A 27,532-nucleotide genomic window follows, 5' to 3' on the forward strand; every position below is an offset into this window, starting at 1 on the left:
GCCCTTTTCAATTGCTGTTAAAAGTGGGTGGATCGCATCGCTTCTGACACCATGTCGTATCGGCGCCGCCGCTATCAGTGCGTGATCGACGAAAGACAGGAGACGACTGTAGTCCAAAACGCCAGCAAGGGGAAAGAGCCCCGTCTTTATTTTCACAGCCGTTTAAGTAGAACCAGCGTGACGTCAGTGACACGTGGTTCCATACATGCGTCAGGCGCAATGACTCAGCGCGCCCTGAGGGAGCGTGCTTTCAGCCGCAGAGAAATACATTCCAGCACATAAAGAACACTATAGCACAAGCAATGAACACAATGCAAATCAGGTCAACAGAGCTTGAACATAGCAGTGGCACAGCAAGATAAGAAATTTTTACTCAATACTTGAAATAAACGCCGAAAATGATGATTTTAAAACTTGGTCATTGGTTCGATTATTCCATTCAACCACTGTTCGTGGAAAGAAGGAATACTTAAAACAATTATTACGCGTACTAATCTAATGACATTTGTTAAGTAAAACTAACCACTTATAATAACGGTTTATATTATAAACAATTAATATTGTTTGCAATGTGTTGAAAACTATTGAATGGTTGAAATTAGAGGCTAATTGAGATTAATCGTTGAGAGGCAATAAATTTGAAACAAAAATCTAGATATCAGAATCCATAAGGTCGTTTAAAACAAGAGGAATAATATACCTGCCAATCCATGTACTGCTCATCAAGTTGGGTGAACAGCCTTACCAGTGGTGCATACAGACAACAGCGTCCAACTTCCTCCGACAGTTCTTAGTATACAGAAAGAGCACTTGCAGCAAGACACAACACGGTCCACAGTGACAAAATGAGAACAGATCTTGAAGATAAAGGATTGTGCATTTGATGTTTTCAAGACCAGAACATGAGTACAGAAACAGCCTGCTCACAACTGACTAGATGTTGCAACAATGTGGATAATCCATCTAAGGAAAATTAACATACCCAGATATAACAAACAATGGGTTCTAAGAACAATGTTAAGGTCGTTGGAGAGGATTCATGATCTTTTCCAGATGTGGGATGAGCATAGTTGAAAAGCCTGGCCACATTGGTTTGCAACTATGTCTTGATGTTTAAGGTGAATCCTACTGGTCAATCTCAAGCAGATGTTTTTTTCCTTTTCTTGTTTTCACTGGCCGATTCAGAATGGGCTTGCATTTTTCAGGGGTGGCTTTGGATCAGGTCTACTTGCAACAGCTCACCCTCCTGTGCCCCATTGCCGATATGTGGATTAAATTGGAAGTTCTGCAATGCACAGTGATAATGATACAAAGTAAAGCTATGTCTTTTATCTGGCATACTTGTGAAATTCAAACGTGATTCAAGAACCTGTTTGAGAATTTGGGTAGTTACTCAAAATTGACCAGTGAAATTTTCCATAAAAGGTAACTTCATGGAGAGGACATTTGGACAACTTGAAACTCTACAGCCTGCAAATCTATACTGGTTGTTAGCAAAGCAGTCGTTAAGACACCTATTTTGATCGTAAAGCATGCGGGTCATTGTAAAACTTATGTATATTCACACAGCTTGAACGTTGCAGATATATTTGTTCTGAAACATCAAGAAGCCTTCAAGAATGTTGAATACATCTTTTTTTTGTGGCCTCTAGACTACAAAGAATCGGCTTCATGAATCTTAAGAGCTCAGCCATATAGCTTTGCAGGCCATGCTAGTGTTTCAAGAAGAGTATTGAAATAGCGCAATATGATAAAAATTTGTTCTGGAATTATTCAGCTTATGTTCAGTATTGGCACTCCCTTGTATACATTAGCTACTAGTGTAAAACCTGTTCTCTTTGTCTATAGGCAAACATTTTGCTTCCTACGTGAAATGAGTCAAACAATTTAATAAAAACAGCTCGATCCTATGCTTGGCTTTTGAAAACAAAGACGTTTATGCAGATGATAGTGAGGGTCTTTCGAGGCCAAAATTTGATCTGTGCCTCAATACAAGGTGCTTTGAATGCTTGTTTTGAAGTGGACGGCAAGCTATTTTGGCATTTTCCTCACATGTGAGCAAAAAAGCAGCATGCACCCACCCTAATATCACAACAACAACAAAAAAAAAATAAGAAACCCAAAGGCACCAATGCAGCATGAAGTAGATTACCATAGAACCTCCCTACCATTATCCTGGTTGCAGTCCAGCTACTGATGGAATAGACAGCTTGAATCCTGAGTAAATGATCATGAATACTGATAAAAACTTTTTCTCCCTGTAGTAGATTAACACAGTCATAAAGGTGTAGTTAAGCACAATATTACATTTCCTTGGTCTCTATTCTGCACTGTACATGGGCTAAAATACTGTATATACTCGTGTGAGGGCTGCATCCCAACTTTGCAGGGCAAAATTATGACAAAAATTATCAAACTGTCCCGTTGGAAAGTGAAGTTAGTTCCGTTGCTGCTAGACGACGCTAACTGCTTCTCCGTTGACGCCACTCAGCCAGTGTTGCCGCACCATTATTTCCTTGTGTGGTGCATCATCTTGGCTGTGTTGGCAGTGTTTTCAGTCAGATCGGTGGCATTTCGCCTCCAGAGAAGGGAGCCACGTTTGGGTTAGCGCTGGTCAGGGACCTGAGGTTGTTCACTGCAGCGTTATGTTCTCTCTTACCTTCTGCTACAGTTGCGGAAACAGTACGAACCTTTGGTGGGCTGTCATCGGCCTGATTCGTACAAGGGCCGCACCCAGCCCAGATTCTAGAAAAAAAGAGTGCAGCCCTTACACGAGCATATACTGTACTTGCAGCTTCAAAATGTGTAAAGATGTTCAGCAAAGTAGGTACAAATACGGATCTCATGTGTAAACATGCAGCACAATTTCAGCCACCCAGCACATCACGCCATCTGCTGGACTGCATCCGGTGCCATGGAAAACTCACAATAGCCCTGTTCCCAGAGCTGATACTCAATGACATCAAATAGCTTTGGTGTATCAAAATATTATCTGTTTGAATATTCCAAAGGAAAAAAAGTGAGAGTGGCTAAGCGGATAACACAAGCATAAAAAAGTGCATTGACAACGAGGTCTTAGGAGGTAGGGATTCCCAATAAATAGAAATTAAAGTATAACAATGCCATACGATCACCTTTTCATGCCCTGTTCCTACGCTTCTGGCCTCTAGGTGCTCATGCAAAGACAAAATGAGATTCAAAAATGAAGTGGGCTGTTGTCAGCTGGCATGATTAAAGCAACATGAAGATGGAATATTCCACAAAAGCCTGAAAGGCAGTGCTCTCCTTCTTTTAAAGGTCAGGCCACCCAACAATAACAAATTGTTTAAGCAGCTGCAAAATACACAGAAATAACCATGCCAACATATATATATGGTGTTTGTATAACATGTACTGTAGAGAGGTACGGTGCGTAGGAAAATGCTAAAGGCTAGTAGTCCCACAAATGAAGCTTCCCAACTTGTGTGCTGCTCAACAAAACTGGGTTTCAAATCTAGGGGCTAGCAAGTGCACCAAACGTACCTCCAACCAGGTGCTTGATGGTTGTTCTTTTCTTGTGACACTCTGTGACAATCTTCAGCACTTTGCGCAGAAAGAAAATAAAGAAATAAACCTCCGCATGTAAATGAGCCAGCATCGAATTCAGGTGTTGACAACAAGCCCTGTTTACAGCAATGATGCACAAGAATCAGTGAGCAACATCAGCATAAAATATTTCAAATTTCAACATGCTATAAAAAGTACACAAAAATTGCTACAGCGCAAACACATGCAACCACAAGTATCAAGGACAGCACACAAGCGCTTGTGTCCCGTCCTTGATACTTGTGGTTGCATGTGTTTGCGCTGTAACAATTTTTATGTCAAGTATACACCAACTCGCCCAGAAAGAAGTTTTAATATAAAATGTACGTTGGGTACAGTTTCAATAGCATTTCTCAATTCTACCAACAGCAGCATTAGACTGCAGCAGGCATGTTGCCAGAAATGTGGGTACTATATCTCGTGTTTTTCAGCATGCCGGTACTGCTGCCCCTGCGTCATTGCTACTTTTCAGAAGGCCTTTGTAATCAAGATTCTCTACTTAAAATTTCTGCAATTCTCCCTACAAAAATTAAATTCGCAAAGGAAGGAGATTAAGCCCTACTAAGTAATTTTTCTTTTCAAGGGCAGGAACAAGAAATAAAGAGCATTTGTTTGTGAAGTGATTGCTATCGCAGCTGTACAGTTTACTTTAAACATGGTGAACAACACAGCCGATGGGTAAGCGAAACAAACAGGACAGTGCATCTGTGCTGTTCATATGTCCTGTCCTCTTCATAGTGTATTGTAGTAAAAAAAAGAGACAGATTGCACAACCAAACAGGATAGTGCACCGGTACTGTTCACACCACTTGCCCAATCATCAGTGCTTTTCACATTGTTGAATGTAAATCGGCTAGCGTAGCTTAGAATACTCATGCAGTTTGAATTCAATTGATGTACACGTTTGTCGGACAATGTCTCTGTAACCAGTAAGAACTTAAGCAACCAAGTCAAGTTAATGGCATTAAGAGTCAGAGGCCTTAAAATGATTAGTGCCATTATTTATAGTGTACATTTTTAGCATCATTAAATGAGGTGATAATGATACATACAATAAATGAATGCGGCAAGTTGATTTCAAATGACAGATTTTATAAGTACTGTTCCATTATTTGAGGCATTCCTTCTTATTTTTAGCAGCGGATCACCACTTTACGTCTATTGTCATGATGTCCGACAAAAACAATAAGACTGACTATCCCACGATTACTAAATCTATCATTGATAACAGGAAAGTTGATAAATGTATACAGGAGGTTGATTGGAGCTCCATATTAGAATTAGACCACATCAGCCTATACAAGAAATTTGTCAATATATTCAAAAAAACATATTAGAAATCCACCAGAACTGTAAAAATCAAACATAGAAATACAAAGAATACCTGGGTCACTCATGAGATAATGGAACTGTCCTATGTTAAGGACAAGGCCTGGCAAAAATGTAGAAAAGACCCGGCAAACACGAAGCTAAGAGAGGAATGTAGAAAGTCAAGAAATTTAGCAACTGTGAAAATGTGACAGTCTGTTTCTGTGAATAAGCGTGATGGCAAGAAAACCTGGCAATGTGTGAACAATCTAATGGGTAGAAAGAATAAAGCATCTATTGACGTCACAATAAAAAGAAACTTCCCTGGTTCAAGCCTGAAGGAAATGTGTGATAAATTCAATAACACTCTCACAGATGCAACAGAAAAGATGCGAAGCATGATAGCTGATAAGAACGGTACATACCAGCTGCAGCGGGCCTGTGCACATATGGCTTACCTACCACCATTATCAGAAGTTGAATTGTGGACAATAATGCAAGGAATGAAGCTTCATAAACCACCTGGATATGACTGCATTTGACCTGCGTTGTAACATTGAGGTGCTGAAAAATGTCTTGTTAAAAGTTTTAAATGGAATATTCCAAATTGGTGACATACCAGATGAACTTAAAACCTCCGTAGTCCGACCAGCGTACAAAAATGGAATAAAAGTGTGAGTGGGGAAATTATAGGCCGATCTTCATTGTGTCAGCTTTAGCACACATAATAGAAAAACATGTATCGTTTATGCAGTCATTCTGTGAAAAGCACTGTTTGAATGATTCGGCACAATTTGGCTTTACAAAAAATAGCAATACAATTACAGTGCTTGAATTTACGAATTTTGTTAACACTGTGATAGAAAAAAATAACTTTGTTCTAGCCCTTGTCTTATTTATCTATTTTCAATACTGTCAGTCCCATCAGGGACCATAGCAGGTGGACATACAAAAATGAAATATATGGTAACAAACGTGCATGTACAAATTACGTGTCAATAAGCCAAACAAGAAACGAAAATGAACAAGGGACAAATACATAAAAAAAAAACAAATATAGATATCACATGTCTAGGAGACATGCACAGACATGGGACTTATCCAAGGCATTTGATACGATCGATCATGCTTTGTTAGAAAAATTAAGAGGGCTAGGATTTCGAAATCAAGTTAATTATTTTACCAATAGGCTCCAGTGTTTTAAAACTGGTGGCATACACGGTAATTTAAGGTTAGTTAAATTAGGTACACCACAAGGAAGTACACTTGGTCCTTTACTTTTAATGTGTGTTTCCGATTTAGGTTTACTGGAGTTGACATCTAGAGTATCTCAATATACATATGATACAGCGCTGGTACTTGAGGCTAGTAAATGTGATAGAGGAATGGAAAGCTTCCAGGCTTCCAGACCAAGCCATTGACTTGTCTCACGGGATTCAATTTTCTTAAACCTCAAGAAGACAAAACACACGTTTTAGGCACCCCCATAAAGCAATTTCGTTTTCAAAACATTATTCTTGCACTCATCAAATTGTTACCATTGTAAATGTGTTTGTCTGCCAGTGAAACCAGTTATTAAGTACTGTGGTATTTTCTAGGACCAGCACTTGACATGGAATCATGTTAGCTTGTTAAAAAGACAAGAGCCATGGTGGCCATGATGTACCACCTTAGAGGGAAATCACCGCTTTATCTTAGCTGTTTAATTTATAAATCATTGGTAGAACCTCTTCTTAAGTATGAAATCATGCTACGCGGTAATTGCTCGGATTATAAGGCTCAAGCTTTAAATTCTGTAATAAGAAGAATAATTAACACTATAACTTACGGCACTTATTTGCAATCAGCCACAATAGAAGATAAACTAAGCATGCTGGGAGTGCTGCCAATCCGTGAGCTTTTTCACTTCATGATGATTGCACGCTATTACCACAACAACTACAAGACCCTAATGAACAAGGAGGTCACACTGTGCAAGACAGAGCGCTATGTCAAACCGCGTGTTTTTACACACTATGGTAAAAATACGAGAAGCCTTTGTGTACCAGCTGTACTGAACAAGCTTGATGATGACTTCTGCTCTATTAATGGTAAAAATAAAATGTCGAAAAATATTAGAAACCGGTGTGTGTCAACTGTAGCATTTGTATAAATTACCTGAACTTCTTCCTGAAAAGATGAAATTTGGGGGTTTTTCTCTCGTTTTATATAAATCTGTATGCTCTGTATGTACTTCTGTTTGATTGCGCTACTTACAGTGCATAAAGTATTATTTATTTTTATTAAATATTAATATTTCATTTTCGGCGCATAAACTTGAACTGCATGCACCAACTCTACCAGTTGCCTGATCTGCCAAACAAGCACATTGTGCTTGGGCGGATCAGCATAATTGAGTATGTATGTCTCCAAATAAATAAAACTGTATTGTATTGGAAAAAATGACGCTGTTTTTTTTTCTTTTGTATTTTGGATGTGCTAAGTGATTAGAGCACTGCATGCGTGATCAATGGAATACCAGTTTCTTGCACTTTGTGCACTGCAGTTGAGCAAGAAAGTTATCACTGAGTTTTGTTCACAGAGGGGTGCATGTGAGCTGGCAAGATTTTGCAATGAGTAGAAGAATGCATAAATGCGATACCCTCACAAGTCCATGTAAGAAGTAGAGAAGTAAGTCTGATGATGAAAAAATGTAAAGAATTAACAGAATAACTGTACCAAAAACTAGCAAAACAGCTACATTTTAAATAAAATTAAACTGCAGGCAGGATTCTGTAAAGGCTACTCAACAATAGACCATATTCACACTATCAATCAGGTGATAGAGAAATGCGCGGAATATAACCAACCCTTATATATAGCTTTCATTGATTACGAAAAAGCGTTTGATTCTGTCGAAACCTCAGAAGTCATGGAGGCATTACGGAATCAGGGTGTAGACGAGCCGTATGTAAAAAATACTGAAAACTATCTATAGTGGCTCCACAGCCACCGTAGTCCTCCATAAAGAAAGCAACAAAATCCCAATAAAGAAGGGCATCAGAAGGGAGATACGGTCTCTCCAATGCTATTCACAGCGTGTTTGCAGGAGGTATTCAGAGACCTGGCTTGGGAAGAATTGTGGATAAGAGTTAATGGAGAATACCTTAGTAACTTGCGATTCGCTGATGGTATTGCCTTGCTTAGTAACTCAGGGGACCAATTGCAATGCATGCTCACTGACCTGCAGAGGAAAAGCAGAAGAGTGGGTCTAAAAATTAATCTGCAGAAAACTAAAGTAATGTTTAACAGTCTTGGAAGAGAACAGCAATTTACAATAAGTAGTGAGGCACTGGAAGTGGTAAGGGAATACATCTACTTAGGGCAGGTAGTGACCGCGGATCCAGATCATGAGACGGAAATAATCAGAAGAATAAGAATGGGCTGGGGTGCGTTTGGCAGGCATTCTGAGATCATGAACAGCAGGTTGCCATTATCCCTCGAGAGAAAAGTATATAATAGCTGTGTCTTACCAGTACTCACCTACGGGGCAGAAACCTGGAGGCTTACCGAAAGGGTTCTACTCAAATTGAGGACGACGCAACGAGCTATGGAAAGAAGAATGATAGGTGTAACGTTAAGGGATAAGAAAAGAGCAGATTGGGTGAGGGAACAAACGCGAGTTGAAATCAAGAAAAAGAAATAGGCATGGGCAGGACATGTAATGAGGAGGGAAGATAACCGATGGTCATTAAGGGTTACGGACTGGATCCCAAGGGAAGGGAAGCGTAGCAGGGGGCGGCAGAAAGTTAGGTGGGCGGATGAGATCAAGAAGTTCAAAGGGACAACATGGCCACAATTAGTAAATGACCGGGGTAGTTGGAGAAGTATGGGAGAGGCCTTTGCCCTGCAGTGGGCGTAACCAGGCTGATGATGATGATGATGAAACTGCATGATAAGCCATAGTATACAACTATGAGCTTAACAAAAAAATATGTTCTTTTTTTCACCGGCTAACAATTTTGCAACGAGAGAACCTTACCATAGATATATATATGGTAGTCAGGTGGGCAGTTTGTGCGTAGCGCCACTTTTTACAGGTATTGGTGCCTTGATGGGCACAGTCTGGGACCCCCATATTCTAGAATGTTACTCCACTCAGCCCTCCACCTTGACTCAAGGAAGTGGATGGCAGTGCCATCCCTGGACAGCTGCTTTTCAGCGGTGCTACACAGGCATCCCTGAGAAGTGCAGCATCTTTTTCAGTCAATGGGGTGACGCTGTGCTCCACTCAGTTGAGTGGAGGATTGCTTGAAAATACGGGGATCTGAGTTAACCTGTTTTCAGAAAATGGAAGCTACCACAGGGTCGCACAGAGTGCTGGGTAAGTATAACACCAACACAAACAAAATGCAGCAATGGCCACACAACATTTGCTGCACATCATTACAGATGAGCTGGGTTTGTCACTTGCTACACAGAAACATGGCATTTCTTATATCGTCATGTTAGAGGGTGCAGCTTGAAACTGGGTAGAGTCCAAAGACATCTTGGAGGGGATATTTTCCAGAAAGCTGGCAAGTGTGGCCACTGCATGAGTATCGTCATTATAGAACTCGAAGTGCTCAGAAAACTTTTGGTTAACATTAAAGTGTGCAGATTTGGAAAGCTTACCCAAACCCAAATGTAGATACATGTAGGTTTTACCCATCACTTTCCAACTTTTCACTTTAATAAAGGGTTTGAGTTATACAGAGGTGAATATGGTAGCTTAATACTAATGCCAGAGCCTTCTGCCTCAACTATACACAGCAGAGAAAGCAACAACACATACTCACAACATGCAAAACACTGAGGTTGGCAATTTAACGCCTCCAGAGTTAGTTTTACACATCCCAAACTTCTCTGTAGTATGCTCAGCTGATACATCCTGAAGTTTGTATCCTCCAAGTGAAAACATTGTAACAGCAAAAACCCCCTGAAACATCTGGTTAGAGTCTTTTCAAATCTTTTACAACTGATGTGGCTTCACTCACAGCTTTTCTATGTGCCAAAACATGTTGTTTGTTTTGTTTAAAACATTGTCAAGCCAATCACAAAAATGCCTTGGAATTATTTTTTTCTTTGTCACCTTATAGAGCAGGTTCATCTCTCAAATGGCAGCAAGTATACTAGTCTCCTGGTCCAGGTTCAGTTCCTGTTTAAAAAATAAAAGGGCAGCATTAATTTCTTTTTTTTTTTTTTTTTGGTTTCACAGTCTGAATATACCCATATATTTAAGTTACAGGGGGGACTACGGTCTCCTGGACCAGTCCAGGCTTGATGTTGTGCTTGTACATGTAAGAAGTGACCTGTCCAGGGACCTCGGCCAGCACCTCCTTGGCAAGCTGCATCTGGTTGCTCTGCCAGGTGCCACCACCTTGAAGGCACTTGTTCAAGGGCACAAATTGGACAATGTCTCGTTCAGCTCGGTGGAAACCTGAGCTCAGCTGCACGGCATCTCCATCAAGGGCTTCCATGGCTAGAAATAAAAAGGAGGCAGTAGTGGACAATGGCTGGAAACAGCAGGAAGACAGTAGCCTCATTATACAGAGCAGCTCACACACTCTATGAGAGAAAAGGCCATGTGGAACATGGTAACTGCATGAAAGGGAAAAATTGTAATCCACCCGAATTTGGCACAAAACTACAAAGGAAATCCGAGACCAGGACAAATTTTTCCACAACTGCAAAGCACTCTTCTTGAGATATACGGGTTTCTCCTGCTACATTAAGGTGCATGACAACTTTTCCCTTTCATGATAGTTCCTCCACCTTGTGGGATATTGCAGAACAGATTTGGCATTGTGACTACATGTACTGTCATGAACAGATGAAACGCAAAAAGGAAAGCATAAAGTTGAGAATTCTATACTGCAACATTGCAACATCACATATTCAGTCACGAAAGATGGTGTAGGCGCCAAACTAAGTTTGCAGGCTGAGACGACGCTGACATCACACAAAGTGGTGGAAATGAAAACAAAAGAATACATTAGTTCTATTTTGGTTTTGTCTCATTTGTCTGCAATTGCAAATATCTAAGGAGTTGCTGATGCTGTAAGCTCCTAGGAGATAACCATGACAAGAAAATTTATTCATTTATGTGGTGTTACGACATAATGGCTAGCCTGCAGATCAGCTCTCATGACGGTTGCCTCAACAGTTGCGTCTGAACAGACTGGCCAATGAAAGCATCTGCTTTCCATAGAGCTGAACATACAAGCACTGATATTTTAAGGTGAAAGCCTTAGATGGCTCATGGGTCGAAAAACTGGCCATCCGCCATTATGGCACCAGAATTCAATGGCACTAAAATTGGGGGTTGAACCCTCGACCTTTCGTGGGAGATGTACCCACAACCTTTGGTATTAATCATGCCAAAGTTAATTAAGGCACATTTAACTAAGATATAGTTAATTAAGGCACTCGAACACACAACCTTTGATGGGAGAAAGAAATTAATAGGAAGTAACAAGCCTTTGAATGAGCATGTCAAGTAATTTAATGAATGTCTCATGAGTGCACAGGCTTTTGCCTTCATCCTCTTTAGCGTATGCTAAAGTGACTGTCAACTTTTTGAACCTGCACTTGAAAACACGCTTTGGTTCTATCTGGGAATGCTTTGCAAAAGCCTATACCTGCCCATTCTTTAGTGGCTGCAAACACAAAGGACGGTGGCTGGCCAACAAACCTGAGAAATCGGCATTGCCCACACCTATGATGATGATTGACATGGGCAGGGAGGAAGCCTGTACAATGGCCTCCCTAGTTCGTGGCATATCGCTGATGACACCGTCTGTGATGATGAGCAGCACAAAGTAGCTTCGGCCATCACAGTAACTTCTTGCAAACCTAAAACAGAACATACAAATGGAATTCAGTAACGTGGAAAGTTGGGCTAGTTGGGGAGTGATCATAGTACCTTGCTGGTGAAGCAGCGCACAAACACGGACACAGTGGAGAAAAGCAGAGTGTCGTCTATTCCTGCTTGTCTCCACTGTGTCCGTGTTTGTGCGCTGCTTCACCAGCAAGGTACTATGATACAAATGGAATGTTGTTCTTAGTAAGTTACGATACTGCCATTCCCAGACCATAGCAAAGCTGCATGTCACAACTGCGCTGCATTATTTACATAAGGCAGGTAGGCCAAAATAGTGCCATTTGAGGTTTATACAACAGAATTTATTGCTTTGAATTCACAACGGCCATTTGGTGAACTTAATTTTTGTTTGGCATTCATAGCTACTTATTTTTTTGTGTCTCTGTCAACTAAAAGAGTTCAGCCATTTGTTTAAATAGACTGCTAATGTGTACCACCGGCACATAATAAGCAGCTGATAAAAATAACAGCTTTGTCACTAAAAGCCTGTTTGAAACATGTAGGAGCGCAAGCTGGTTAAGATCTAGTTTCTAGATACAAAGCAAGCTGCCAGTGACATCATGTGCCACCAAACACATAAAGGCAACCACTGTAAGCAATGTAGGGATTCATGACTGGACAGCACATTCCTATCATGCACTATGAAAACCATGTAGAAGTTTCAGGACCAATATCATTTCATGTTTTTTTTAATGTGTTAGCATTCCCAGGGTACTTCACAAACGTTCCTGGGAATTTGTGCGTTAGTGTCTAACCGCTTTTCCGCCTACCTGGTTCACCAAGTTGTCCATGATCAAATAGTTAATGCATTGGGCTGCTATGCTGAGGTAACCGGGTTCGAAGCCAATGGTCGGACCAACTTGGCTCACTGACATGTGTACACACATGCCGCTGTTCAACAAACCTCTTTCGACATGGGTCACTGTAGATGCAGGACTGAGTCAGCACTGCTGTTCGAAGGAATTCCTTGATGCCGACTTGGAGCACTGAGTATATGCCATTTGGTCTGTGCTCGTCTTCAAGGAACCTTTTTGATACCAACTTGGGTTACTGGGTATGCGCCAGTAGGTATGCGCTGCTCTTCAATGAACATCTCTGAATAATTAGGTTGTGGCGATGAGCTACCACGTAGACCGGTAAAGTCTCGGGCTCTCGTGGGAGAGGAAAAACTGGCACTCCTTCTCTTAGCATAGCATTCTTTTTAATCCTCCTTCAGAACGCTAGCCCATGCCGAAATGTGCCAGCTGCTCGTACCCCATGTGGACACGAGCGTCTAGTAACTCACGCGATGCCGATGCTGCTGCCGCTACAGAGGGCTCCCCCCCTAGAGAGGAGGAAAATTTGACGAGCGGTGGAAAGTCCATGTGACGCGGCGTGTCTTGGCGTTGGTCTTGGGTGTCACGTATGGAGGCGTCGTCGAAGGATGTAGCAGGGTTGCGTCGCATATTGGTGGGGCCGATGGCACGGGTGCTTCGATGTAGGCGGGTTTGAGATGTTCCCGGGCAATTGTGTCTGAGCAACCATTGACATTCACCACAAAAGTCGGCGGACGATGCTCGAGAACACAATATGGCCCGGAGTAGTGTGGCTGCAAAGGCTTCTGCACGGCACAGTTACGCACAAAAACGTGGGTAGCAGAGCAGAGTGTGGGAGAGACTTTGCTTCTTGCAAACGTGTAGGCATGGGGCATATCTGACTGAAGGAAGCTTGCAGTTCGGCAACGTAGTCGGCAGGTGATGGCATAAGTGTCTTGGTGGTGGCGACAAAAAAATCGCACGGAAGGCGTAGGTGAGTGCAGTAGACTAGCTCAGCACAGGAGCAACCTAGTTCACTCTTGAGTGCGGCTCTGATGCCAAGTAAGACGAGGGGCAAATGCAGGACCCACTTCTTCGGCGATTCATGCGCCATAAGGGATGCCTTGAGATGCCGGTGAAAACGTTCAACTAGACAATTGGACTGTGGGTGGTAAGCAGTCGTGTGAAAACGCGTCATTCCGAGTAGTCTGAGTAGCTCGATGAAGAGTGCTGCATCAAACTGCCGACCACGATCGGTGATTATTGTGGATGGGCAGCCGAACCTTGATCCATGCAGACATGAAAGCTGCTGCAAGAGTGGGTGCTGAGATGCCAGATATTGGTGTAGCTTCTGGCCACCGTGTATAGCGGTCAATGCATGTCACTATGTAGCAGTAACCTTTTGAAGGTGGGAGAAGGCCGACGAGGTCCAGGTGTATGGTGTCAAAACTAAAGCCCCTCAATTTTTCAAAAGTAGCGCCATTCTTAGATCTTTCCGACACCCCGCTCACCCTGGCGGGTCCTCCTCGACGTCTCCTGTCTCCCCAGCCTCCTCCGCTCCCCCATTGGCCAATCTGTGTCACGTGGAAGCAGGCGCCGCGCTTTTGTGTATTTTTTTCTTTCCAGCGCGGAGCAGGCGCCGCGCTTTTGTATATTTTTTCTTTCCAGCGCGCGCCGACCTCCATTATTGGGCCTGCGCGACGAAACTACGGCAGGCGGACTGACAGAGTGCGTTAGCGTAATAGAATGTGCAGGGCCGAGAACATAATTGCGATGCCATGCTGCTGCGCCTTCGGTTGCCGCAACAGACACAGCGAGGGCAAAAAGTTTTTTGCTTTGCCGTCCGGCGGGCGCTACACAAAAAGAAGTGTGGATACGCAGGATCGGGCGGGCTGACTTCGAGGAAGTGACAAAGAACGCACGGCTTAGTGAAGTAAGGGCCACGGCTACTCACAACCTCTTATTTTGAGCCTAGTTCACGCCTTCCGCTTCGAAAAAGTGTGTGTTCATGCTCTGCGTGGTTTTTAGCGCGTTGTTTGACTTCTTTTTTCGAATGTGCTCTCTTTGTTTCATGTAGTTTTGTCTTGCGGTGAGATGCACGCATCTGCAGCTGGCCTGTGACATAAAAGCGACTTTATTCAGGGTGTGTTTTGAGCTCCACCAGAAGTTAGCACATTATCGACGCTTTTGCAAGGCTCACTATGACTTACGACGCAGTCTTAGCTTCGAATGTACGCCCGCATGCATTGATTTGGTTTGTGGTGATTAACGTTTTTAACGTTCCGAAGCGACTAAAGCTAAGAGGTCGTAGTGGATGGCTCAGGATAACTTTATCTAGCTCGCCTGGGGATGTTTAACGTGCACTTTGATCGTAGAGTCGTACGTGGGCCGGTAAATTCCTCGTTGGCGTTTCATAATACTCGCGCGCTAGCGCTGCTTTAGAAGTTGGCGCCTCGGCGCGATTGTATTTCTTCAATAAATTTTATTTACTAGTTGTAACAACTTGTCATTATTTCGTATTATTGACGGCGCCTCCAGGGCACCAAAGCGGCAACGGGAACACCAAAGCTAGAACCAGGGCTGGATGGGGCTTGCCGAAGCCTGTGCATGCCAAGGGGGTATAAGATCGCGGACAGCCAATTTTGTATGTGAACACTCCCTGCGACGCCTGCATTAGTGTAATGTTACGTGCTCTTCAGAGGCCTCCGTTAGCCATTACATGTGCCCTCCTGGAGCAGTACTTGTAAAAAAAAATAATATATCGTCACGATTACCAAAGCAACCCGCAATGAAAAAAACGGCCCTGTTGCCAGGCATTGCTGACCGCACACAGCCGGAATCTCTCACGCGCCGACCGAACAAAAGTGTCCTGCAGGTACGTGAATGAACCTACGAAACCACGTACACATACCTTCACGCTGTCAACACCTGAAACTTTGGTAATTACGCGCGTGTTTGAGTACACCGTGTGCTTGCGTCGTGTTTCAGCAACACGAACTCTCAACGTCGCGCGCTTTACGCCTTAAATACTCCTTCAATAATGGTAATTTTCTCTATTTCTTCCGCAATTCCAAGACGAAATTCTAAAGGCCAGTTACCGACTGGCGAAGAAAGATCTCGATTGAAAAAACTGCTCCGCAGGGCTCGAACGAACTTTTCTGCGGATTTCCTCCCGTAGCGTGTTAGCCGTCGTCTGCTACGGCAGGCCCACCACCGGCGGCGCCACCGACGAGGCCGCGCCGAGCGGAGGAGGAGGGAAGTGAATGGCGCTACTTTGGGAAATTGAGGGGCTTTAGTCAAAACGAGCATCCGGTGGAAGAAAAGACTTGGCAGGTGGGATGGGGTGATGCTGGATCTTAGACCGTTGACACGACAAACAGCAGTGAACCCAATTGCGAACTTGCGCGTTTAGCCGAGGCCAAACGAAATGACTAGAAAGAAGCTTCTGTGTCGCGCGTATGCCAGGGTGTGACAGGTTGAGCACGGGTTCGAATAGACGCCTGCGAAGGGATGCCGGAACGTATGGTCTAGGTGTGTCGGTAGAAGTGTCGCAGACGACGGACGTACCATGTGGGGTCACAACGACGTCCTCCAATTTCAGGGACGTTGACGAATTCTGGAGTGTACGAAGTTCAATGTCGTCACGTTGTTGACTGGCGAGTAAGTCGACTTTGATGATGAAAGGTTCCGACGTCAATGTGGAAACAGCATTGACACGACTCAGAATGTCGGCTGGAACGTTGTCGGTGCCCTTGATGTGGCGGAACATTGTTGTAAACTCGGAGATGTAGGAAAGGTGTCGAATCTCGCGGGGCGAGTAACAGGACGCCGACCGATTCGTTGTGTGCACAAGGGGCCTGTGGTCAGTCAAGACAGTGATTGCACGGCCTTCTAGAAAATGGCAAAAATGTCTGATAGCGAGGTAAACGGCGAGTAATTCCCGGCTGAACACGCTGTAGCGGGACTGCGCAGGCTTCAGTTTCTTGGAGAAAAAGGCGAGTGGATGCCACACATTGTCGATGAATTGCTGCAGAACGGCACCAATAGAAGTGTTTGAAGCGTCGATCATGATGGCAGTCGGCGCGTCTGGCTTTGGGAGCAGCGTGGCGTCGGCGAGGGCAGACTTGACTCTTGTGAAAGCGTCAGTGGCCTCTTCAGACCACAGAAGCACTTGTTTACGTTTGTTTACCAGCAGAGCATCTAGTGGAGCCATAGGTTGTGCACAATCGGGAATGAATCGGCGGTAGAAATGGACAAATCCGAGAAATTGGCGAAGCTTGGTGAGTGTGGTCGGTTGGGGAAGGTTTTCGATGATGCGAATCTTGGAAGCAGTGGTCGAATGCTGTTAGTGTCGATGATATGACCGAGGAACTCGATTTCAAGTTGACCGAATTCACTCTTGGCAGCGTTCATGACAATTCCTTTACTAGCAAGGCGTGAAAACAACAACCGCAAGTGGTGAAGATGTTCTTCTGCGGAAGAGCTTGCGACGAGAAGGTCGTCAATGTATGCAAAAACGAAAGGCAAGCCTCGGGTGACAGAATCGATGAACCGCTGAAAGGAATGGCCCGCGTTCCGTAAGGCGAAAGGCATGCAGAGAAATTCAAAAAGACCGATGGGTGTGGTGATGGCGGTCTTGGGAATGTCTTCTTCAGCGACCGGTAGTTGATGATAGGCGTGAAAGAGATCGATCTTAGAAAAGATTGTCGCACCATGCAACGCTACCGTGAAGTCCTGAATGTTCGGTAGAGGGTAGCGATCAGGAATTGTAATGTTGTTTAGTGCCCGGTAATCGCCGCATGGGCGCCAGTCTCCCGTCTTCTTAGGCACCATGTGAAGTGGTGATGCCCAATTACTGGAGGAAGGGTGGATGGTGCCAAGTTGCTGCATGTGTTCGATCGCCGCACGAGCGATCTTGAGTTTCTCCGGGGACAAACGCCGGGGCCGGAAATAGACTGGTAGGCCGGAGGTCATGATGTGATGACACACGTCATGTTGCGCCAGTTGCGTCCAGTCCGGCAGGCGCGTCAGAGTGGGAAACTCGCGTAGGAGCACGGTGAAAGGTTCGTCCAACATGGCAGAAATATGCGCAATCGCCAATGTGCCTGGTGATGGGACGCCGGGAATGGATAGCTGGGTCACGGAGTCGATGAGACGGCATCATTGGACGTCGACAAGGAGTCCATAGTTGTGCAAGAAGTCTAGTTTAATGACTGCACGACGGACGTCAGCAACCAGGAAGATCCAGCGGAACGCTCTTCGAAGGCCAAGGTTTAGCATAACGGAGCGTGACGAGAAAACTGGAATTCTGGTGCTGTTGACAGCTTGCAAAAACGACACAGGTGTCGCTTTTTGGTCGGAGTGGTGGGCGGGGAGAATGCTGACGTCAGCTCTTGTGTTGACTAGGAATCGTTGTCCCATAATTCTGTCCGTTATGTAGAAAAGGCGACTTGTGTGTTAGGCCGGACCACTCGTCGCTGTTAGAGGTCGGCCGGCCTGTTTCCTTGCCAAACGCAAGGACGCCCACACTGACGGGCATCGTTCCCAAAACGGCGGTAGTAGCAGCAAACGCCAGACATTGTTGTTGATGTTTCATTGCGGGTGCCTTTGCGTCTTGATTTGCTGGAACTACGACTGCGTGGGCGACGAGATGACATGCGGCGATGTTCCGCTCCACAGATGATGCATTCCAGGTGCTGACACAAGGAGTTGAGCGGAGATTGCACTGCTGAAGAGCAGGGAAGTGTTTGCAGGGCGGCTGTATTGTCACCCGGGGATGATGTCGTGGTTGCGATGGTTGGGGCGGCTACTTCCATGACTTCGTCGGCCAAAGCGGCAAGTCCGGTAAGGTCCATGGTAGAGGCTGTCGCCAGGACCATCTGCACATTAGCCGGGAGTTGTTGCAAAAACAATTCGTGCAACAGCGCATTGTCGATGGATCTCGCGTTGTTTCCGAGCAGCTGCCTCATTCGGCGAAGAAGTTGACTAGGGCATTTGTCGCTGAGTTCTTCAGCGGACAGAAGTTGCTGGATGCTAGAACGCTGTGAAGCTGCTGTGCACTGTAGCAAGGCTGCCTTGAGATCGTCATAGGCAGCTGTAGACAATGGGGAGTTAAACAAATCTGCTACTTCGTCAATGGCGGCGGGCGAGAGCGCTGCAACGGCATAATGAAACTTTGAGGCTTGAAAGCGGATACCAGCAACTTGAAATTGCGATTCAGCATGAAGAAACCACACCAAGGGATGCTGGTCTTAGTACCGTGGGAGGCGGATAGCGATGGCCGAACAGGAGGGCTCACCGCATTCCTTGGAAGGGTTCTGGCCTTGAGCTCTTGTAGCATTGGTCTGGTCCATGGTCGTCTCTACCACAGGAGTGTAAAGCAGTATCACGTCCGCGGTCACCAAACTGTAGCGACAAGCGACCACATAGACCGGTAAAGTCTTGGGCTCTCGCGGGAGAGGAAAAACCGAAACTCCTTCTCTTAGCATAGCATTTTTTAAAAATCCTCCTTCGAAACGCTAGCCTGTGCCAGAGTGTGCCAGCCGCTCATGTCTCATGTGGACGCGAGCATCTAGTAACTCATGCGACGCCGATGCCGCTGCCGCTACAAAATAATTAGGGTAATAAGGTATGTGCCACTAAGAAAGTGCCACTCTATGATGATGAAAAAGACCCCTTAATTTTCTCTGATGCTGAGCGGAATCGAACTCATGTCAGAAGGGTTTCTTGAGGACAGCAACCTGACACATTAGCAGGCTACGCCACAAATGCACTGCGTATGTGCTGCTTTCAATGAACGCCTTTCATGCCAGTGCTTTAGCAAGCTGAACCATGAATGCACTGGGTAGATGCTAGATGTCGCTAAGGGTCCTTAGGGAAGCATGAAAGACGAGCCCCACTGCAGTACACACCTCATACATAACTTGTTTCAACGGTGGCAATACATTCTCTCGCTATATCGATTCAATGCTAACGAATTACTGTTGACAGTCATCGGGAGATGGCTTCTACTGCAATTCTTTTTTTGGCACTAACAGTTGTGGACTCTAAGTTTGCTGCCTTTCCCTGCCTGCATTTATCAGTGGACTTGCCCACCCGAAAGTGTATGGCACCATGGCTGTCGTCAACAAATGCACCAGCGTGCTTCCTAGAGCCATAACAGGTCACGTAGGATGCCTAAAATTTCAGTACCTTTTGATGCCAGCCTAACAATCAAAAATTTTTATGAGAAGATCCTTATTGATGCAGGCAAATATGCTGGTTCAGTACTTTTTAACCTCACAAGTGCATTTCATTCAATTCTTTATTGTTGCGAGGCGGAGACAAGCACGAATGTTGTTTATGCAAGGTGAATGCTGAAGGCACCAGCTGACACTAGAACATGGCGGCGGAAGCGCCCCTGCAATAACAGCACTTCTTCCTCATAGTCTCTTGTCTGCATGTCCTGTTCTGCATCATGACACTACGCCATCAGCGTTGGTCCACCGACCTTACGCAAGCAATTATGGCCCAGCAAGGGCACGCATGTAGGCCTTTAAATGGGAGACATGAAAAACATCAGTTCTTGGCTATACGAACGACGGTCCTGGCTCTTCAGGAGCAATATCATACATCACATTCGAAAGCTGTAGCAGGATTCGGTAGGGACTGCAATATCGCGACAGAAGTTTTTCCGATAGGCCCACACGATGAGATGGTGACCACAGGAGCACAAGGAAGGCAGGTAAATATTGCACGTCCCTATGGTGCATGTCATAATGGGACTTCTGGGAAGCCTGGAAATCAGCGAGGCAAGCACGGGAAATCTGACAGGCCTGTGCTGCCATAGAAATTGCATCGTGGGCATAAGTGGTGTGCAAGTGTGTGACTTGTGGAAGTACAGTGTCCAGGGGCAAAACGGGATCACAGCCAAGCAGTAGTTAAAACGGTGAGTAACCTGCAGTGTCATGGCGAGACGAATTGTACGCGAAGGCGACATATGGCAGAGCATGGTCAATGTGGGTTTCAAATGTTGGAGCAAAAATGATTACGTTATCGAGATAACACAGACAGATAGTCCACTTCAAGTCTCAGAGCATGGCATCTATCATTCTCTCGAACGTCGCTAGGGCATTGCAAAGCCTGAAGGGCACGACTCTTAATTGAAAAAGTCCATCAGGCATAATAAAGGCTGTCTTCTTGCGATCCTTCTTATCAACAGCAATCTGCCAGTAGCCTGAGCGGAGGTCAATCAGTGAAAAATATTGTTACGTGTAGCTGTAGCCCAATGCTATATAAATTTATTCAGAGGAAGCTAACGGAAGGCCACAATGACGACGCTATATCAAGCGGGTCCCCATCGTCTTCCTCCTCTTCAGTGCAGCCACACTGTGGTGGCTGTTTCGTAGCATCATCCCCGGCAGTAGAAGCACCGTCCCGGTGCTTAATCTACACATCCGCGGTGAAAGGTGTATGGTATGGCTTTAGTCTCGCCACGTGAACGATGTCACTTGCAGCCGACGATGACGCTGAGGGGTTGGCGGGGACGACTTCATACGTGACATAGGTCACTTGTCGCACCACACGGTATGGGCCAGTGTAGCGCGACAGCAGCTTTTCAGAAAGGCCCACACGTCGAATGGGTGACCGGAGAAGCACCAGAGAACCCGAAGTAAAGTGCACGTCGCAATGGTGGCAATCATAGAGGCGTCTCTGATGCTCCTGTGAGGCCTCAAGACGCGTGCGGGCGAGCTGGGGCGCGTGGTCGGCGTGTGTGATCGCATCGTGGGCGTATTCAGTGGCTGAACGTGTGGCCGAGGGCAACAAAGTGTCTAAGGGCAACGCGGGTTCTCGGCCATATAAGAGGTAGAATGGTGAATAGCCGGCATTGTCGTGATGCGATGAATTATACGCGAATGTTACATATGGTAAGTGAAGATCCCAGTCGTGGTGGTCGGTCGCAACGTACTTCGAAAGGATGTCCTCGACGATTGCCGACAGAAAGCTGCGGCCACGGTCAGTGAGTAATTGGCGCAGAGCACCATGCACTAAAATGATGTTACAGATGTAATAAGATGATTTATTATGAGGCACTAGGCCCAGTCTAGTAGCACTGGCAGTAGACGAAAGCTGATCACGCGCACAGCCGACACAAGAGCGCCTTCTTCTTCTTCGTCTTCACCACGATGGCCCCCGGGAGAGAAGAGGAGCCATCCTGGCGACTTACGGCGTAGGTAGGATGAGGGGGTCATAGTACGGCTTAAGTCGGTTGACATGAACCGTGTCACGCCCGCGATGCCTATGGTCGGGTGAAGGTGTCACAGGTTCCACAACATAGGTGACAGCGGAGGTACGGTCTATGACGCGGTAGGGGCCATCATAGCGTGCAAGGAGTTTGGTCGAAAGGCCAGGGCTGTGAGGCGGGACCCACAACCAAACAAGGGAACCAGTCGGGAAAACTGGTGTAAGCGCGTCACTGTCACACCGCAGCTTTTGACGACCTTGAGCAGCGGTCGTAAGGGTTCGCGCGAGCTGCCTACAGTCCTCGGCGTATTTGGCGGCTTCAGACACAGTCGTGCATTCGGAAGCGTCGGGTCGGTATGGGAGCATTGTGTCCATAGTACACGAGGGCTCTCGTCCATACAGCAGAAAAAAGGGCGAAAAGCCAGTGGTAGCTTGTGTGGCCGTATTATAGGCATACATGACGAAAGGCAAAACAGTGTCCCAGTTACTGTGATCCGAGGCGACGTACATAGTCAACATGTCACCGAGTGTGCGGTTGAACCTCTCTGTCAAGCCGTTCGTTTGCGGGTGGTAGGCTGTAGACTTGCGGTGAACGATGCTGCATGCAGCGAGAAGGGCTTGGACGACTTCGGACAAGAAGACACGTCCCCTGTCGCTGAGCAGTTCGCGTGGTGCGCCATGTCGAAGAACGAAGTTCCGCAAGATGAAGAACGCAACTTCGCGCGCAGAGGCTGCCGGGAGTGCGGCAGTCTCGGCGTAGCGCGTCAGGTGGTCGACACCTACAATTATCCATCGGTTACCCGAGGAACTGCAGGGAAGTGGCCCGTATAGGTCTATGCCGACGCGATCGAAGGGCCGAGCCGGGCAGGGCAGCGGCTGTAGCTCACCAGAAGGGCGCTGTGGAATTTTACGCCGTTGGCACGCCGTGCAAGCGCGTACGTACTGGCGCACGAAGTGATACATGCCGTGCCAGTAGAAACGCTGCCTTAGCCGAGTATACGTTTTCAGAACACCGGCGTGACCATTATGAGGAGCAGCATGAAAATAAGCGCATATGTCAGAACGCATGTGTCGTGGTATCACCAGGAGCCATTTGTGACCATCAGGCAAATAATTTCTGCGGTAAAGAACGTTGTCGCGGACAGTAAAGTGAGCGGCTTGGCGACGAAGTGTTCGAGAAGAGGGTGTGGCGGATGGGTCGTGGAGGAAATTCAGCATAGTTGAAAGCAGGGGATCCTTACGCTGCTCGTCCGGCATATCAGCGACGTTGAAGGCTGACATGGATGCGAAGAGCGGAGACACTGAAGCCACATCACAAGGTAGCGGCGATCGGGAAAGCGCATCGGCGTCAGAGTGCTTTCTGCCCGATCGGTAGACAACGCGGATATCATATTCTTGTAAGCGAAGTGCCCATCGCCCTAGGCGACCTGACGGATCCTTCAACGAGGACAGCCAGCAAAGTGAATGGTGGTCGGTGACAATGTCAAAAGGGCGACCATATAGGTATGGACGAAATTTGACGAGCGCCCAAATAATGGCCAAGCACTCCTTTTCTGTTACTGAGTAGTTGGCTTCTGCCTTCTTTAAAGTGCGGCTCGCATACGCGACGACGTACTCGTCATAGCCGTCTTTCCGTTGTGCGAGGACTGCACCAAGTCCGATACCGCTGGCATCCGTATGTACCTCTGTAGGCGCTGTGGGATCGTAGTGTCGAAGAATCGGTGGCGAAGTAAGTAGGCGACGTAGTTGCTGGAAGGCTTCGTCACAGGAAGTTGACCACGCGGAGATGCCGTTGGTAGCGGTAAGCAAATTGGTCAGTGGTGCGATGATAGTCGCGAAATTGCGCACAAAACGCCGAAAGTAAGAGCAGAGCCCTATAAAGCTGCGGAGCGCCTTAAGAGTAGTGGGCGTCGGAAACTCTGCGACCGCGCGAAGCTTGGCTGGGTCAGGAAGCACGCCGTCCTTCGATACAACGTGACCCAATATTGTTAACTTGCGAGCAGCAAAACGGCACTTTTTGATGTTAAGTTGGAGGCCAGCAGAGGTGAGGCAGGTCAGTATCTCATGCAAGCGAACGAGGTGCGTCGGGAAATCTGGCGAAAACACCACGATATCATCAAGGTAGCACAGACATGTTTTCCACTTGTAGTTGCGAAGGATGGTGTCCATCATACGCTCGAAAGTAGCGGGCGCGTTGCAGAGCCCGAATGGCATTACGGTAAATTCGTACAAGCCATCGGGCGTGATGAAAGCTGTCTTCTCACAGTCATCATCTGCCATCGGCACTTGCCAATAGCCGGAGCGAAGATCCAAAGATGAGAAGTACTCCGCGCCTTGCAAGGAGTCGAGGGCGTCATCTATCCGAGGCAGCGGATAGACATCTTTACGAGTGATCTTATTGAGTCGACGGTAATCCACACAGAAGCGTATTGACCCGTCCTTCTTGCATACTAATACTACAGGAGACGCCCAAGGACTGTGGGAAGGGCGAATGACGCCACGGTGCAGCATGTCGTCGACCTGCTCGTTAATGATCTTTCGCTCGGCTGCCGACACGCGGTATGGTCGCTGGCGTAAAGGAGGATGGGAACCAGTGTGGACGCTGTGAGTGACGGTTGCCGTACGCCCCAGAGATAGTTGGTCACAGTCAAACGACGAGCGAAAATTCTGAAGAAGCGCGAAGACTTGTTGGCGATATGGAGGCGGCAGATCGGCGTCTACGACAGATTCAAGAACGTCTGACGAGGACGGCGACAATGATGATGATGATGTGCACGGCACGGGAGAAGTGAGGGCGTCGAGTTCATAACAGGCCGTGTCGTCGGAAACATCGAGAATGTGAAGCGGGTCAAGGGGCTGAACACGACCGAGTGATTCGCCGCGCAGTAACGTCACATGGTAGTGAGACGGGTTACACACAAGCATTGAGGATAATCCAGACACAGTGGTGAGTACGGCAAATGGGAGAGGTAGGGCCTTGCGACGTAGAAAAATCGGCGATGGTGTAAAAAGTACTGTAGCGTCTGGCGCGGTAGAGCAAGAGACGGGCACAAGCACACACATGTCGGGTGGTATGTCCGTATCGGATACAATAGTGAGCTTGGAGGCTGTTTGTTCAGAGGGGTCAGGCAGCGGGGCATCGGCAAGCGGGAAAAGCGCTACTTCGGCCCGGGCACAGTCGATGATGGCACGATGGTGAGACAAGAAGTCCCAGCCGAGAATAATGTCATGCGAACATGATGACAACACGAGAAATTCAACAACATAGACAATGCCGTCGATGACCACCCTTGCAGTACATTGAGCGAGCGGGGCTATATGCTGCGCAGTCGCGGTGCTTAGAAGCATACCAGACAACGGCATTGTGACCTTATGGAGGCTGCGACAAAGCTTTTCGTCGATAACAGAAACTGCAGCCCCAGTATCAATAAGCGCAATTGCGGCGGTTCCTTCGACCAAAACGTCCAATAAATTGCGTGGCGACTGTGCAGGCCTTGTAGAAGTCGCGAAGCTTGCAGTTCGTGCCTGCGGAACTGCAGCAACTAGTTTCCCTCGCTAGGTGACTGGCGGCGACGTAAGGGGGAAAGTGAGCGACGACGTGGTGATGGCGTACGATGGGTGCCGATAGGGCGACGAGGAGGCGGCGAAAACTCGTGGTCGGGAAGCATCGCATGCCCGGTAGTATCGTGGGAATAGGCATATCCAGGTGGTGCAACAGTAGCGTTAGCAGGTGGCATGCGACGATGGCAGAAGCGCGCCACGTGGCCGGCGACACCGCAAGCGAAGCATATGGGTTGGTTGTCGCGTGTGCGCCAAGGGGTCTGAACTGGGCGTCGAGATGGAACGGCAGGCGACGCGGGAGGAGGTGCAGCTTGAAGTCGCATTGGCGCCGGAAACGAGAACGTCGGCGGCGCAGGTCGCGCGGCGACTTCGGCATAGGTCAGAGGTGCAGTCACGGGAGGGCAGGGTTGGGCGAAAGGTAAAGACCCAGCAAGTTCCTCGCGAATGGCCCGCCTAATGGGAGCAGCCAAAGATGTGTCAGGCTGGGGAGGTCCATCGTTGAGAGGCAGCATAGACAATTGGCGCGCCACCTCCTCACGAATGAAATCCTTAATCTCAACAGAGAGCGATGCTGCTGGCGTGGTGTGTGAGCGAAGCGTGAGGCCCGAGAGAGAGTCGCCAGGTGCGAGAGCGCTGCGCGCAAGGACCCTCTGTCGACGCAGCTCATCGAAGCTCTGGCAAAGAGTGACGACAGCTGCGACAGAAGTAGGGTTCCGCGCCAGGAGCATTTGAAATGCGTCGTCCTCGATGCCCTTGAGGATGTGCTTCACCTTGTCCTCTTCAGTCATGGTGGCATCGACGCGGGCGCAAATATCAACGACATCCTCTATGTAACTAGTATAAGTCTCGCCGGGCTGTTGAGCGCACTGGCGGAGGCGTTGTTCAGCACGGAGTTTTCGCAAGGCTGGGCGACCGAAGACTTCCGCGAATGCAGTTTTGAAAGCGGACCAAGTTTGGAGTTCCCGTTCGTGATTGTGGAACCAGAGGTTCGCAACGTCAGCAAGATAGAAGATGACGCTACGGAGCTTCGTCGGGTCATCCCACTTGTTGTGTTCACTGACGCGCTCGTAGGTAGAGAGCCAATCTTCTACGTCAGTCTCACCTGATCCGCTATAAACAGGAGGGTCCCGCTGCCGTTGCACGGCGCCGCACATGACAGGAGCGGCAGATGCGCCAAGCGGATTGTTGGGAGCGTCGTTCATAGTAGCGGCTGGAGCAGATGTTAAAGTTCGACTGCGAAGTTCCAGGGTGAGGTCGGGGAGTGCAGCACCTTCCACCAAATGTAATAAGATGATTTATTATGAGGCACTAGGCCCAGTCTAGTAGCACTGGCAGTAGACGAAAGCTGATCACGCGCACAGCCGACACAAGAGCGCCTTCTTCGTCTTCGTCTTCACCACACAGAGCAGAAAGTCAGCAACGTCAGTAGCACAACTTGTCGGAAGGGCTCTGGTGATTGCGTACCGCGTAGCATAATCAGTAGCGACGACGACCCATTTATTTCCGGAGCCCGAGAGAGAAAACGGTCCAAGCAGGTCTAGACCAACACGGAAAAAGGGTTCTGGTGGGATGTCGATGGGCTGGAGACATCCAGCTGGAGGTGTGGAGGGCTTCTTCTGGCGCTAAAAGGGCTCACAAGTGGCAACGTAGCACCGCACGGAGCGGGCGAGACCCGGCCAAAAGAATCGACGTCGTACACGGTCGTATGTGCGCGAGACGCCCAAGTGTCCATCCAAGGGAGCGTCGTGAAGTTGTTGGAGGACAGTCGAATGCAGGTGCGATGGAATTACGAGCAGAAGGTCGAGGCCGTGTGGATAGAGATTGCGGCGGTATAATGTCCCCTCCTTAAGGAGAAACATCCGGAGAGAGGCGTCGCCAGGCGTTGACTCCAGATGGTCGATGAGAGCTCGTAAAGAGGGATCGCGGCGTTGCTCGTTGCCGATTTCAAGCAACTGGGACACAGAGAAAACGCAAGCGATGGCGTCCGCATCAGCCGGTTCATCGACGGGGTAGCGGGACAAACAATCGGCATCCTGGTGCAAGTGTCCCTTCTTATATAACACGGAGAAGGTATATTCTTGCAGGCATCATGGCCAGCGAGCGAGTCGTCCCGTGGGGTCCTTAAGCGAGGATAGATAGCAGAGCGCGCGGTGATCAGTGG

The 27,532-nt window shown here is 47.3% G+C and overlaps 1 protein-coding gene and 1 pseudogene across 2 annotated transcripts in view; both read right to left on the reverse strand.

The window, feature by feature from the left end:
- Positions 1-107: 107 nt before the first annotated feature.
- Positions 108-27,532, reverse strand: part of LOC142557789 (copine-8-like) — a 69,041-nt gene continuing 41,616 nt past the window's right edge. For both annotated transcript variants that reach the window (XM_075669907.1, XM_075669908.1), the window contains exons 13-14: positions 11,606-11,766; positions 108-10,393 (exon numbers count right to left, since the gene is read on the reverse strand). In XM_075669907.1, the coding sequence (XP_075526022.1) occupies positions 10,149-10,393; positions 11,606-11,766 (406 nt within the window). In that variant the 3' untranslated portion in view covers positions 108-10,148. The remainder of the gene's footprint in view (positions 10,394-11,605; positions 11,767-27,532) is intronic.
- On the reverse strand, positions 13,119-18,941 carry LOC142557913 (uncharacterized; annotated as a pseudogene).

The sequence above is a fragment of the Dermacentor variabilis genome, chromosome 9, assembly GCF_050947875.1.
Source record: "Dermacentor variabilis isolate Ectoservices chromosome 9, ASM5094787v1, whole genome shotgun sequence".
NCBI classification, from domain to species: Eukaryota; Metazoa; Arthropoda; class Arachnida; order Ixodida; family Ixodidae; genus Dermacentor; species Dermacentor variabilis.